The sequence below is a fragment of the Mixophyes fleayi genome, chromosome 5, assembly GCF_038048845.1.
Source record: "Mixophyes fleayi isolate aMixFle1 chromosome 5, aMixFle1.hap1, whole genome shotgun sequence".
Classification (NCBI taxonomy): Eukaryota; Metazoa; Chordata; class Amphibia; order Anura; family Limnodynastidae; genus Mixophyes; species Mixophyes fleayi.
In genome coordinates, this window is record NC_134406.1 from 267,030,001 (window position 1) to 267,045,972 (window position 15,972).

The window sequence follows — 15,972 nt, forward strand, 5'->3', positions numbered from 1 at the left end:
CCGTAATCAGGATGGATTTATGAGCTTTGTTTCATATAGAGGTAAGATTGATGTCATGTCTTCCTGCATCAGTGTAACATCACATAATTACTCTGTGCTGCTGAGGACCCTGCTCCTTCCACTATATAACTCTCAGTCTGTGGCTTCCTGCTGCCTCCATTACACTCCTCACATCATGTCACTGCCCCTGTCACATGCAGCCCTGTCCTCACTAACACATCACCCATCTCCTGACATACTCTGTGCTGCTGGGGGACCCTGCTCCTTCCATTATATAACTCTGTCTGTGGCTTCCTGCTGCCTCCATTCCCCTCCTCACATCATGTCACTGCCCCTGTCACATGCAGCCCTGTCCTCACTAACACATCACCCATCTCCTGACATACTCTGTGCTGCTGGGGACCCTGCTCCTTCCACTGTATAACTCTCAGTCTCTGGCTTCCTGCTGCCTCCATTCCCCTCCACACATCATGTCACTGCCCCTGTCACATACAGTCCTGTCCTCACTAACACATCACTCATCTCCTGATATAATCTGTGCTGCTGGGGACCCTGCTCCTTCCACTATATAACTCTCAGTCTGTGGCTTCCTGCTGCCTCCGTTCTTCTCCTTACATCATGACGCTAGTTATAAAAAAAAGTCTAAAAAATATATAGTTATCCACATTTTAGAGTACAATGTAAGTATGAGATTAATACACACATTCCAGCTTGTCCTCTGGTCTTCCTCTTTCAAGCAGGGATAAATAGCAAACAATGTCTTTCAGCTGAATCACGTCAGGAGGTCTCAAGGACACCGGAGAAGAAGATCGTGAGGAACTGTTGCTTCTATAATTCATTCGAAGACCTGGAGGGAAACAAACAATGTAAGAATCAATGGAAAAATGTATATTTTTATTCTTTTTAAATTTTTTCCAATATTTTTCACATAATATTCACAAATGAAATGAGTACATTAATTAAACTCTTTTACCAATGGAAATATGAAAAGGCCGGAATGCTTGTTGTAGAATGACGAAAACACAGCCGTTTAATGTCTACAAAAAACACACTTTTTCTTACTCACAAACCACGGCAGATTCACAGATACACATTCTCTAAATCATCGCTAACTGTAAGCGTCTCCGAGCACCACAAATCAGTAAACACGTAATAGACTAGAAACTGCGACACATTTTGTAGCCAAACGGACAATATTTGGAGCAGGTCCAGTTTATGTAAAGGGATCTTTTGAACAGAAACAAAAAGAGGGACATTGGCAACAAGCAGGGACTTGGATAAGCACATGGGCTACAGTAGGTCAGTTAGAGGACATGCAATATGACTATAACAGAAACTCTTCTTGTATTCTTTGCGCAGTGCTGGAGAATACGTTGGCGCTATGTAAACAGCAATAGAGAAAACGGCTTGGCCATGTATAGCGATTAGATTCCTTGTAAAGCCTGCTAAAATTGATGTAAAGGAAAATATAGCAATCTTCAGATAAATCAAATTGTAAATATAATTTATTAGAGGATGAAAGCAAACATCACAGAACTACTGAGGCTGAACTGTGAGGGGAACCTCTGTCTTCAGTAAAGGTTACTCTGAATATGAAGGGGGCCGTTGGTCAGCCTAGAGCTGTCTTAAGAGACAGACAGACACCTTCCACGTTAGCCACCAGGGGCAAACGCAGGATTTGTAGAGGGGGGGTTTCCACACCACGCCGCCAGTGGGCATGACAAGCATACATGGGGGCGTGGCTATAATATTAGACAGTGCTTGGCTGCTCTCCAACTCTTCCTATCCCTATAATATACATGGGCAATGCTGCATTCACTACTGTTAGATGAACGTAGATCTCCCTTTTCAAGCAGAGCCGTGTGAAGCGGAGGCAGGGTCCAGCCACCATAATTATACAGTGCCCCAGGCTGGGATGGGGGTTTCCAGGCACTATGAACCCCCCCCCCCCCCCCTAGGTTTGCCTATGGCCACATAACAATCCCGCTGATGGCTTTTGCATGACTTTGCTTTCTGCCAATTTGACCCTGTCTATAACATGAGTCCATTTTTACAATATTTTTCATTGTACTCTAACTTCCCAATTTGCCCCAGGGGAAGGGCAGTGTTGGGGCCCGTAAAAATATTTCTCCCAGGGCCCCCTGTAGTGTAGGCATGGCAATGAGTACCAGCTGCTATGAACAGCAGCCCCCTGACCTTCTCCCCCACCGGCCGATACCGTATCTATAGACCTTTCTTTTACAAGCTACATTTACAATAAGACACTTAACTGGACAGTTTCTTTATATTTTTTAAATGTTTTGATAAGATAGAATTTTGTTTGTTTTATTTGCATGCCTCTTCTGTCTAATACTTCAATTTTATTTCATTTGGGTGAAGGGTTGGGTACCCTTGTATTCTGGGCAGCAGTTTAATAAAAAATGCTCACTTTAGTGCAACTTATACACTAGAAATCTTTCTTAGTTCCATAGAAACCACTAGAAAATTATAATGTATAGAAGTCACTAGAATGCTCTCTGTGTTCTATATTGGTCAATAAGATCCTTTCTGTATTGTATAGAGGTCATAAGAATGCTCTCTGTGTTGTACATTGATCCTTAGGATTCTCTCTGTATTGTATAGAGGTCATTAAGATGTTCCCTGTATTGTATATTTGTCATGTTAAAGTGCAATTTTTAATAAATTGATATGATTGTATCTTTAATTGTCAGATCATTGTATTTTACTATGATGCTATATTTGTCCTTAATAATTAAGAAAAGAAAACTAAGATTCCAATATTCAATAAAATGCATTTCAGCCTTTATAATCACCACCTTTGTTGTATAAACAAGTCATATGTAAACAGGTGTCTGAGATTCTGAGATAGACAAGAATTTATGAGAAGGAGAAGAAGAAGGAGAAGAAGAAGAAGGAGAAGAAGAAGGAGAAGAAGAAGAAGGAGAAGAAGAAGAAGGAGAAGAAAAAGAAGGAGAAGGAGAAGGAGAAGAAGAAGGAGAAGGAGAAGAAGAAGGAGAAGAAGAAGAAGAAGAAGAAGAAGAAGAAGAAGAAGAAGAAGAAGAAGAAGAAGGAGAAGGAGAAGAAGAAGGAGGAGAAGAAGAAGAAGAAAGAGAAGAAGAAGAAAGAGAAGAAGAAGAAGAAGAAGAAGAAAGAGAAGAAGAAGAAGAAGAAGAAGAAAGAGAAGAAGAAGAAGAAGAAGAAGAAGAAAGAGAAGAAGAAGAAGAAAGAGAAGAAGAAAAAGAAAGAGAAGAAGAAGAAGAAAGAGAAGAAGAAAGAGAAGAAGAAGGAGAAGGAGAAGGAGAAGGAGAAGGAGAAGGAGAAGGAGAAATAGGAGAAGGAGAAGAAGAAGAAAAAGAAGAAAGAGAAGAAGAAGGAGAAGGAGAAGGAGAAGAAGAGGAAGAAGAAGAAGAAAGAAGGAAGAAGAAGAAGAGGAAGAAGAAGAAGGAAGAAGAAGAAAGAAGAAGAAGGAAGAAGAAGAAGAAGAAGGAAGAAGAAGAAGGAAGAAGAAGAAAATGAAGGAAGAAGGAAGAAGAAGAAGGAAGAAGAAGAAGGAAGAAGAAGAAGAAGAAGGAAGAAGAAGATAAGTATTAAGTTAAAGGTTTAGAGTATTGGAAAATGTCGCCATCATATCAGTTATTAAATCTTTAATAATTTAACACTAAATATGACTTCACTACTTGTAATATTTCTATTTAAAATTCACCTTTGATTAATTGACCAAAGAGCCAGATGTCAACATTGCCTGAGGGCCGAAAACAAACACGCCATCTCATCCACCCAGAGGGTCAGCATTTATTGCATATTATAATTAACTTCTTTATTAAAATTGTTATCTAACATTGTTACAATTGATGTATATTTGTGAACTGATCCCATTGTTCAAATAGCATAAAAACTCCGCTCTGTGAATCGGTAAGAGAAATTTCAGGCACAAGCTGACACACTGGCTGCGTAATTCAATTTAAAACTAATGTTTAATTTAATAAATGCATTTATTTTCCTTTTAAGCAACTGGATCGGACAATTTTCCCACCACTTTAATAGTCACTAAAATGCTCTCTGAATTGTACAGAGGTCACTATAATAGTCTCTGCATTGATTACTAGAAGGGTATGTGTTGTATTTGATTATAGGTCTTTGACATAACAGTATTTAAATGGCTATATAACCATGCCTGAACATTTTTCATTATGTAATTTTTCTGTTGTGCTGGTAGAGAAGTCCGGGCCATTTGCTTGTGTTTCCTCTCCCCCAGGCCAAAAGTTGTCAGCCAGCCCCTGTCTACACTAGTTGGAGTTTCTAGCGAAAAAGCCCATGTTTGCCTGGGAGTGTCATACAGGATGAATCCTGAAAAATAGAATGCAGGGCAATATTTGTGATATGAAACCAAACACATATGTAACTTAGAATCCTTCATGGCAAAATTAATTTATATGTTTTGCAGGAAATAAGTTCATTTAATAATTGTTCTAGACTAGAGATGCTCATGCTCGGTTCCCGAGAACTGAACACACCTGAACTTAGCAGATCCAAGAACTTCGGTACTTTCGTGCTCCCATGGAATTGAAAACGAGGTAAAATGTCATTATTACGTCATCGGATCTCGCGAGCTTTGTACTCTATAAGTACCGCCCTCCACGGCGATCCAACGCCATTTCACAGAGGGACACAGAAGGGGTAGCACAGTTCTTGGCAGTCTCTAATGCAATTGGCAGCGTCATAGGTAGAAAAGAAAGAGGAAGGGTAGCAGTGTTCTTCAAAGTCTCTAGTGACATTCAGGAGAGCTCCATTGCTAATTGTCATTGCTGAAATAAAAATAATAGGTCTGGCAGGCTTGGTCTTCTAAATCAGCAGTCTTTGTTTGAAAGTGTATGAAAATAATATTGTGACCTGTGAGGTGGTCAAAATTGACTGCAAATGACTTCAAAATTAGTGCTATTGAGGTTAATAATAATGTAGGGGGAAAAAACAAGCAAAAACATGAGATTTTAGCAAAAAAAATAGGGATTTCAGGAAAAAATCGGGATCCAAAGCCAAAACCAAAACCAAAACACGTAAGGGCAGTTTTGCCGAAACCAAAACCAAAACACGTTAACAAGTTAATCCAGATCCAAAACCAAAACCAAAACCAGAACATGGGGGTCAGTGAACATCTCTATTCTAGACCTAAAATAGTTTTGCTAGAACAAATAAGTTTCTAACATTGACATCAGACGTTCATGCAGAGCTGAGGCCACAAGTCCCATTACATTACGTGCCGAGATTGGTCCGAGACGACATATATGGTGAATTATGTCATTGTTTATCACCTGACAGGCCATTGTCTCTTTCCAAGATTGAATAACTTGGATCTGTGATTACAGATTTATACCACGCAGATAAGGCTTTCAGTGACAACCTGTCTATCAGCAAGAGTCATAACTGTGACAGAACAGAATCATTGTCACAATACATACAATGGGAGCGGAAAATCAGTGAGTCACGTCTCTTGCATGTTTTACAAAACAAATACTGATGCTGATTGCTTTTCACTTGCTCCCTTTTATGTGTATAGTTCCTAACATTCAGTAAACTCAAGGAAAGTTCCTTTAAGCTAAGGAATCTGGAAATAATAGTGTTAAAAGTCCAAAGTGGTTGCACTGACCAGCAGATTCTCTGTGCAGCCAATACAATTATTTCCAAGGAATAATTATTTTTAAGGAATACGATTTAAATATGTCTTCATAGTCTTATCACTAACAGTTCTAATGAAGATTGGATCTACAGTTACCAAAATAAATGAGATATCATATGGTGACATCAATGGGACTTCCCTCATTGATGATATGGTCAGGAAGTTCTGCATTGAACAAACAGAGTTCTGATTACAACTCTACTTGTAGAGATGACGGACCAGGCTCCTGGCTCCTTTCCCAGAACCCCAAGCTGTCATTGACAGCGGCAGTCAAGCAACAACAGTGCTTGCGGGAGCGAGTAGCTGACATCATTGACTTGACGTTTATATAGCTCAATTATGCGTGTAAAGGTTGAAGCACGGTAAGGGGATAAATACAGACGTACCCTGCTTAGCCTTCAACGGGGCTGCAAACTGTATTTTCTCAATAATGTACAAAAAATGTCAGTGAGCAGTCTTTTATTTGGGATATTTTCACTAAAATAAGACACTGTGGTCATTTTTGAAGCAAAAAAAACAGCCGACATACAGTGCAAAATCATCTCTTGTGCTGGTGCATCTAGATTCTTTCAAAGTGGATGTGTTTGCATAACTCCCAACTTTCCCCATATCTGGACAGTGTGCACTCAGTCACACTACACGGGAAGTGGCTACGTGCCTTTCCTCCGGGGCATCTTTGAAGAGCTGGGCTGGACCCTTACCCTTCCCTGAAAACACCCCTTTAATGCCACATGCACACACCGCTGGTACCCATCAGCAGACCACATCTCGCAAGTGTCCTGGAATTGGGAAAAAAGGTACTGATCCGCGGTGAGGTATGGTTTATTTGGGTTTGTGGAGTGGCATCACGGACGTCTTCAGAAGGCGTTGAACAAAGTGAGGGCATTGATCGCTAAGTACCGGTGCTCTTAGTTTTACGGAGAAGTGCATAAAACGAGATTTCATTTTGCAGAGCAGAGATTTTAAAACAGGATAAAGGGGTGGAGGTCTGATCTTAAGAGGTGTTCCTTCCTTTGCGGAAGGATGTGTAGCCATTTTAACTCTATTTTCGCATATTTTACACCTTCCACTTGTACGTTGTCCAATGTACACAAAGCTTCTGGGAGCACTAATGAAAAACCAAAGCAATTCTCTATGCGCATCTGAAGCACCTTTAAATAAGACCCACTGAATTTTTCGTAGGTAATTCATATTTGCTTTCATATATTCTTTTATTATTTTCACGCTTTTAGCATAAAATAATGGAGAGACCTGAGATATTTGGATTGGAGTTACTCTAAAAAGAAAAAACCTGGGGGTAAATGTATGAATCTCCGGATTCTTCATCTCCGGCGTGTTCAGCCTCTTCAGCGCTTAAATTTAAAGCGGCGCTGCATTGTAAAGGGAAACTTCCCTTTACAATACAGCGCTGCTTTAAATTTGAGCGCTGAAGAGGCTGAACACGCCGGAGATGAAGAATCCGGAGATTCATACATTTACCCCCTGGTCTTAAGCCATCATTAAAAAAGTAAAAACACAGTTTTTGAATGTCAACTCCAAAATAAAGTCAATGACATTTCATACAATTGTAAAATATAATGACAAATAAACAAAACAATCAATAAATATAATAAACAAAATGCTGTAATATCCTACAACATCCCCATAAACTGCAAACAAAAAAATAAAACTTTACAAAAAAGTAAAACAACTTCTTTAATGATATTGAACAAAAATAAAATAAAGATTCAATACACAACTGTGGCAGCCTGCAGAGATCACATTATTTTTAATTAAATATAACCCAGCTATTGTAGTTTCACTTTCTGTCTAATTGTATAATTAAAATAAATAGATACTATCATTAAAGCAAAAATGAGGTATTTTTAAATTAAATTTAACTTTTTCAAGGACCAACAATAGAAAAAAAAAAGGATTTTCAGAGTCATTCATTTCCCCCCTAATAACAGCCTTTTGTGTAACTTAATTGCTTTTTATTTTGAACCTTTTTTTTAAAAAACCATTTTAGCCTTATACTACTGTTATAGCATCACCTCCGCTTTCTATTAGCTAAAGTAATATTGTCCTGTAGAGTTGCAAATTTGTGAAGATTATTTTTTTATGAACAATTTTACATAAAATAAATACTGACACATTATCTGTGCAATTCTAAAATATAGAAAAATGTGAACGCTGTGGTGACTATAGGAAAAAAGGAAATTAAGGGTCAATTATAAGACCCAATACTATTGGTGTGTTGAATATATAATTTAATAGTTGCAAAAATGTGACTTATTTTTTTACTGACTTTTAGTAACCATGTTGGGATGATCTCTCATTTGTTAACATTAAAATGGTTTTTCACTTTATTTTTTCTTATAAGTTCACCACCTCCCATGCTAGTACTTTAGTGGGTGTCTGTGCTCTTGAACCCCCACTGTTTATTATATGCAGTCCAGGTACTTAAGACATAATGGGACCCTTGATCCTCAGCTGCAATAAATCTTTTTTGGCACCAGAAGTGGGATGAATCTGACAGACTGCATTAAAATCATAGCCGGCTCCTGATTGGACGAGCACATGGCCATTATTTTGCTATATAAAGGTAAGTGCCAGTTGTATTATTGTATCATACTGTATATACTGCAAGGGCAATTTACCTTTTTCTGTACATTGGGTTACTGATGTATGTGTTATATGAGTAAATTATGGTTAAAACGACCATGATTTAAAAAGTTCCTGCTTTGTTTTGCTGTCCCAGGATTTATAGGTAGGTTTCAAAATATTGTAATACTCTATATAACACACCACAAAAAAGTTTGTTCTATTGCTCAGATCTAGGATCACCTTTAAAATTGATGCCTTGGGCTTCCACAGTTCCAAAGGTCCATTTTTCTTGCTGTGTCACCCATGTTTACCTATAATGGACTATCTGGGTCCAAGGCATAGGTCAGGGACTATGGTTACCAACCTGTTATTCGGTCCCTCAAGCTCACAACTAACCGTATCCCCTACTTCTCTTTAAAACTGTGGTGTCTCGTCGTTCCTGGAGCTCCTAACAACAACTTGTATCATGGGCTGATAACAGCTCCATTTTCTGTTCTTCAGTGAGTTCCAGTAACCCATCAGAGATCATAGATGGACACCAATGATACAGCTGACTTATAGACTACATAGTACAAAAGAGAAGCTCTAAGAGAACACAAAATAGTTTTGTGAACTAGCCACCAGGGAATGGGCAACATGCTGAACACTAGCCACCAAGGATAGGACTCTATACTGAGCACTAGCCACCAGGGAATGGGCAACATGCTGAACCCTAGCCACCAGGGAAAAATCTCTATACTGAACACTAGCTTCCAGTGAATGGGCAACATGCTGAACCCTAGTCACCAGGGAAAGATCTCTGTACCGAACACTAGCCGCCAGGAAAGGGGCAACATGCTGAACCCTAGCCACCAGGGAAAGATCTCTGTACTGAACACTAGCAGCCAGAGAAGGGGCAACATGCTGAACCCTAGCCACCAGGAAAAGGACTCTGTACTGAACATTGGCCCAGGGAATGGGCTTTGTATGAAATAAGTATGATGGGTAAATAAATATTAAATGACTGCATAACTGGTTAGTTCATGAGCATTTCTAGAAAAGAAAATGAGACCATTTACCACAAATCCCTGAGTGCTTTAATAGTAGGTGTTCAGATAAGGACAAGAATTTCAAAGATTATCTGTAAGCCTCTATTGTGCATAGCCTTGAGTTATTCGCATATACATAGAAAATACATTCATCGATAGGCGCTACACAATCAATGTATACAGGAAATAAGTCATAAATGCTGCAATAACTAATTGAAAATCATATGAAGCCAGAGTCCATCAAACAAATGTGATAAATAAGTGTTTTCTTCACCCCGGTTAATGATATCTACCAGAACAGAAAATCCAGGTGTATATAAAATATGAACAGAGAAACATATATAGTGTAGTATGTTCATAAAATAGATTATTTTTCAGTGTGCAAAAGGAAATATAAAAAACAGCTTATATATATAATTAGTTAAGCAAACACTATTAACTTATAATATTGAGGAAATTAATAAGAGAATAAAAAGCTATTCAGACTATTGTATGAACATTATAGCATTGATTACAAAGTTGAAAAGCTCACACTATATAAAACAATATTGTATGTGTTGCAGGGGAAGAGCAAAACACCATTGTCCAAGACGGTTATTGTTGATTTCAATTACTTTCACTGCAAACTTGTCAAATTGATTACATTGATACTGTGTGCCAGAATCGGCACAGCCCACATCAAAAAGTGTGTGGGAGAGCAACATATTGAGAGCGAAACACAAAAATAAGCAAGAGCAAATCACTATATAAAATAAATTCATGAAAATACAAAATCAGAGAGCAAAATAAAATAAAACAAAATCGAGTGTCAGTGGCTGATTTGCAAAGTTACACAATTATGTAATTCCTCCATTCCTTTTCCTTTACCTTTTAGCTTACTATAATTTGATTTATTTTGCAGTACATGGCTTTACTGCTTTTGTCATAGATCCGACTATTGAACAGGAGCATGTCAGTACTTGTACAGACTGAATTATTACTTCTACTAGTATTGTAAGAATAAAGGTTTAAACGGAACCCTAAAAATAATGATCGTGATGAATTTTGTAAAAAAAAGAATAGAATAGAATACAGCTAACGTTACATAAACCAACCACAAGTCTGCGGGTGACGAAGAAACAATTGGGTTGTATTTTGTAGGGGTGCAAATGAACTATGTACAAAAGTGAATTTCCATGTCAAGGAAGTGCCACCTTAGTATGTATCTGAGGCTGTTCTTTCCACTTGGTTCATGTGAATTCAATGCCACCTTCGTGCTTTGCCCTCCTGTTTCTTTTCTTAAACTGCCATCCTATCTGCTGCTTTTCCATTCTGTCTCATTTGCATCCAATGCCACCTTCTTTTTCTATTATTAGGAAATGCCAGGCTTTGCCCACCTGTATCTTGTAATAATGTGCAAACCTATCTGACACTATTTCATCCATTCAAATTCATTTAAATCCATTTAAATGGGGCAGCAAGGTGGCTTAGTGGTTAGCACTTCTGCCTTACAGCACTGGGGAGTTTGTATGTTCTCCCCGTGTTTGCGTGGGTTTCCTCCGGGTGCTCTGGTTTCCTCCCAGACTCCAAAAAAAACTGGTAGATTAATTGGCTGCTATCAAATTGACCCTAGTCTCTGTGTGTGTGTGTGTGTGTGTGTGTGTGTGTGTGTGTGTGTGTGTGTGTGTGTGTGTGTTTCTGTATGTATCTTAGGAAATTTACACTGTAAGCTTCAATGGGGCAGGGACTGATGTGAGTGAGTTCTCTGTACAACGCTGCAGAATTAGTGGCGCTATATAAATAAATGATAATGATGATGATATTTCATCCATTTAAATCCAATGTCACCTCATTCTGCTAGCGGGAAATACACTGCCTTTCTAACTGTGTTGTTTAACCGCTGATTCATTTGAAATCTCCTTGACATCTCTTTGACATCTCCTTGTACTAGTAGGAAATGTGTCCTTTACTAAACTTCCATCCTGTAAACTGTCACCTGCCACTCTGTTTCATTTGCATCCACTACCATCCCCTTGGATGAAATGTATCTTTTATTAAACTGCAATCCAACTACCTATCTGTTCTGCCATTCGGTTTCATTTGCATCCAATGCCATTTTCTAGTAGCAGAAAGAAAAATACTGCCTTGAGGCTAGATGTTTTGTCTATAGGCAAGAAAGGAAAAAAAATACCAGGTCTATGTTCAAAACGGAGAAAACAAGCTAATTTTCCATTGATTTGTTTCACAAATCCATTTTATATTGGGTGTATGGTATGCTCACAGCAGCTCATAATGTTGTTGATTGTGGTGCGGTTATTATAAAATAGACCATTAAAGAGTGTAAGTGGTAAAAACACTAAGGGCCTGATACATTAAGGCACGCAAAACAAAGTGTTCTTTTTTTAAAAAAACTTGCGCAAATTGGGCATAAGCACATCCATATTCAGCTACAAGAAGACCTTAATTAATGTCTCTTGTTGAATACGGGTCTAGGTGCGCTCTGCTCTGACAGACACTATATACAGCAGGATACGTTCAATGCATATAGAATCCCGGCAGAATGCACAGAAAAAAGTATTTAATTATTGTGACCTGTTAATGATATAGTAATTAATGAAAAAACTTTTAAATAAAAAAAAAATTTCAATCCTATGTCTACTGTACATAAAATGCATTTTTACAGATGTTCTTGATAGCAAACACATGTTCTAGCCTCAAACACAGCCGTCATCACTAGTAATCAGCACTTACACCTGACCTGTAGCTGGCGGAAATGATACGACAGAAAATCGTGTACCTTAGAGATGCCCAAAGCTGGAACCTGACATTTCTGCGTGCGCTCGAGATCGCCTTTCTGTACATTGACTACGTGCATACGCCCAGTCCCCTCCCCGTTCCACCCAGGAAATCGTAGGCCGTAGTAAGTGTCGCTTGCGCTCAAAGATGATTTGCATTCACTGGAGTTTAGTTATCTTTTATGAGTTTTTATACCATTTGTAATTCAAACAAAAATGAGTACGTGAAATCCAAGTGAATTATGCTAATAAGTTTATTACGACTTACACACTGTCTCTTTTATTGCCTCGTGTTTTCTTTAACCTTCTGGCATTGAGAGGTTGCGGGCAGTGTTCATATTGTTCACCCCGCAATCAGGTTATAAAACAAATCCCACTTAGACTAATGCCAGCATCTGTCTTGGAATAAATAGAATTGTTTATACTATTAATCAACTCCTCTTGCACTAGAGATAGCACGTACCTTTGGGCTTTCAAAACAAAAAAAATCTATTTACAAGTTGGAGGTAAAAGTCTACATATCTCGCTGTATCTCTGCTGTTAGTGGCAGTTTTGTTTCTATAATGAGCCTAGAGATATATTTGATATATTTGTGTGTCTCTAGCTATGATTCAACCAGTACAGATACAATCCCTCCTGGTTTTGTGAGATATTACTATTATTCTGTTTTAAGAATTCTTTCACTGTATTTTTCTGCAGCTTTGTCGTGGAGATCAGTGAAGTTACAGTGGAATTTCAGGCTAATTAAATTTCAAAGCAGAGGTGCAAAGTTACGGGGAAAAATCTTCTAGTTTGCTTCACCAGTCCGCACTGTGCTGGCTTTACAAGTTACGGACTAAGGTCTATAACAGAGCTACAATGACGGTGTCAGTTCATTCTAACCTGTGGAACATGGAACATAGACAACAAGACTAAAATGACCTGCAAAGTAATACGGTATGAGGTGAATAGTGTGCGATTAGATAAAGCAAAATGGTATGTATGGGAGCAACTTGCAGTCAGAGAGCCTGAGTCATTAAGACAGGCATACTGAACGCATCGTGCGTTTGCTATAAACGGCATGTATATTGGCTCTGCGTACTCCTGAAGTCAATAAGAAAAAAGAGTATCCGCAGTAGGTAAATCTCATAGTATTATCTTTTAATAAGCTACTCATATTGTAGCCTATTAATCAGGATGTTTGTAATATAAAAAAACCTCGTAAGTGGTGCACCCAAACATCGGAGATACAATGGATAGAAAGAAAAAGAGAAAAAGCAGGTGAATAAGGGGCACTCAGAAAAATGGATGAATGTAATTAATAAAATTAAATTTTATTGGTATACCTTAAAAATAATGATGATAAATCATCCTTTACCCAAAAAGCTAGCGAAATATTTAAAATTCAAAAACAAAACAAAAATATATATAAAATTGCAGATCAACTGCAATTTAGTTCTGTGGTCAGTTATTAAATAATAAACTCAAAATTGAGTATATCACTAATGTAGGATTGAGTTACTAGTTATTATGTTTCAATTTCCAATGTTTAGAAGGATATATATTTCCATAGAGTTCCAAAGTTATAAATATATCTTCTTAATTACACCGAGTGACCTGTTATACCCATCATGAATAGAATCATTTATAGTTCTGTTAAGTTCCCCTAGTGGTGGTTCTTTAACTAGCTATCTATTAGGTTCAATGGGAAAAAGCTACATCTATTAGAATAGATCTAAATTGGTTGATATATCGGTATTGAAAACCTATTAGCTATAATAGATGGATCTATTCTGATGTTAGGTATATGAAAGGATCTGTAAATAGGTCTGGTCGTTCAACAGTATCAACAGTATCGAGGAGACCAATCTGAGTGAAAATCATGTGGAAACTCTAAGATTAAGACACTGGGCCAGATTTACTAAGCTGCGGGTTTGAAAAAGTGGGGATGTTGCCTATAGCAACCAATCAGATTCTAGCTTTCATTTATTAAGTACCTTCTACAAAATGATAGCTAGAATCTGATTGGTTGCTATTGGCAACATCCCCCACTTTTGCAAACCCGCAGCTTAGTAAATCTAGCCCGCTGTGTTACTCAATGTGGTTCTCCCCAAATGCCCTATATATCATGGATAATATTAATGTTTATCTAAAGGTGGGGAAAGTAGCCAGAGTGTGTCCTACTTAGTTTAGCTACTTCCCCCACCTTTAGATAAACATTAATATTATCCATGATATATAGGGCATTTGGGGAGAACCACATTGAGTAACACAGCGGGCTAGATTTACTAAGCTGCGGGTTTGCAAAAGTGGGGGATGTTGCCATGTAGATGTAGACTAGCCCTGTAGCTGGTGCAAGAGATATGGCAGGAAAACAAGTAACTTTGCGATGCCCAAAGCTTGATCTGGACGTGGCTACGTGGCTCGAGTTTGGCACGTCCTTACAGTACAATGACTACGGGCGAATATCTTTTCCCCACCCAGTTTACTCCCCGAAATTGTAGGCTGCAGTAAGTGTCCTTCGCATACGACGACGGAGCGGACATGGCTGTGATTTCTGGCGCATGGACTGGCTGTGGGCATGCGCAGAGTGGTCTTGCATATTATACGCTCAAAATCGGCAGATCCGTGCCTTAATGACTCAGGCCCAGCATTGCGTACATCATTAGGAGTGCCACCTGCAGTTCTGTAGTTTGTATACTTAAGTGTGAGGAAAAATCATGACTGAACATCAGCACCAAATAGCTGCAATTACAGCTGCTAGCGAGTCAGTAGGAGTAATTAAGAGACTAGAAAAATGCAAAGAATGTAATGCATTTTATTTTGTTTACTGCACAATTTTTGTGCCGGATGCGCACACTGTACTCGTCCCCATTCCGCTTTATGACATAGGTCAGCTCAGACGCTCTGCGCCTGCACCCAAAGATCTGCCTTCTATCACCCTGTAACTAATTACTTCTTTTCTCCAAAACCACTGCTCAATTAAGTCTTAAATAAACAATGAGAGCAAGGGGACCGCGGGACTGTCTATATTTAAATTGTCACAAATACGCAATAAAATGTGTTTATTGTTTAATTATATCAGTTTATTTAGCCATTACTTCCCAGTATAAGTTGTCCCTACTGTATATGGCACACAATGCTTCCCGCTGAAAGTAATATCAGGCATCTAATGACTAGTAAAAGTCTGGTTAGTTCGAGTAACCAGTCAAGTCCTGCATAAAACCAGTACAGAAAGAATGATTCCCGACATGTGCAGTTTTCACAGCTTCAAATGCATTACAATGCCCCATATCGTAATACAAAATCAAATTTCTGCATATGGGCACAAAGTCAGGTTTATTACTGTGTCTCCCCACATCCAGCTGGAAACTAAACCCAATGTCTGTCCATCACCTTCCACCAGAAGGGGAAAAATGTTCTCCCCAACAAAATGCACAACCTTGTTGATGCTATAACATGGGCTTGTGCTGGTAAAAACAGGCGGAAATGCTAAAACATAAGCTATGATATCACTTTCCTTTCGCTGCTCTTCCACAAGGTCCTAGTTCGTGAATGACCCTAGTTCTGTGTTCTAGTTGCTGTAATCTTATTCAGTAAATGACTGCAAGCTTTCAGTCCACAAAGCGTGAGCATATAGCATAGATCACTTGTTGATTTGAGCAAAGAAGTCGTAAATTGAAGCATCTACAATTGGCAACAAATCACAAGCTACAAACTGCAAGAGACAGATACAATTGTTACAAAAATGAGAATCACTACTTCATCCTTAGTCACCTGGATTGATGCTCAAAAGATGGGTAAGTAGAAAAATAAAAAGTAACCATAATGGAGACAAGGAGCATAAGTTTATAGTGGGCGGGTAAAAGTTTATAGTGGGGGGAGACGGGGTTTTATTTAACTGTACTAAGCCTTTAAATGTTGTAATTTC

At 38.5% G+C, this 15,972-nt stretch overlaps 1 protein-coding gene across 4 annotated transcripts in view; it reads right to left on the reverse strand.

Annotated features, from left to right (window-relative positions):
• Positions 1–15,972, reverse strand: part of DGKB (diacylglycerol kinase beta) — a 411,208-nt gene that overhangs the window by 301,728 nt on the left and 93,508 nt on the right. For all 4 annotated transcript variants that reach the window (XM_075214066.1, XM_075214064.1, XM_075214063.1 and 1 more), the window contains one exon: positions 704–847. In XM_075214066.1, coding sequence (XP_075070167.1) covers positions 704–847 — 144 coding nt within the window. The remainder of the gene's footprint in view (positions 1–703; positions 848–15,972) is intronic.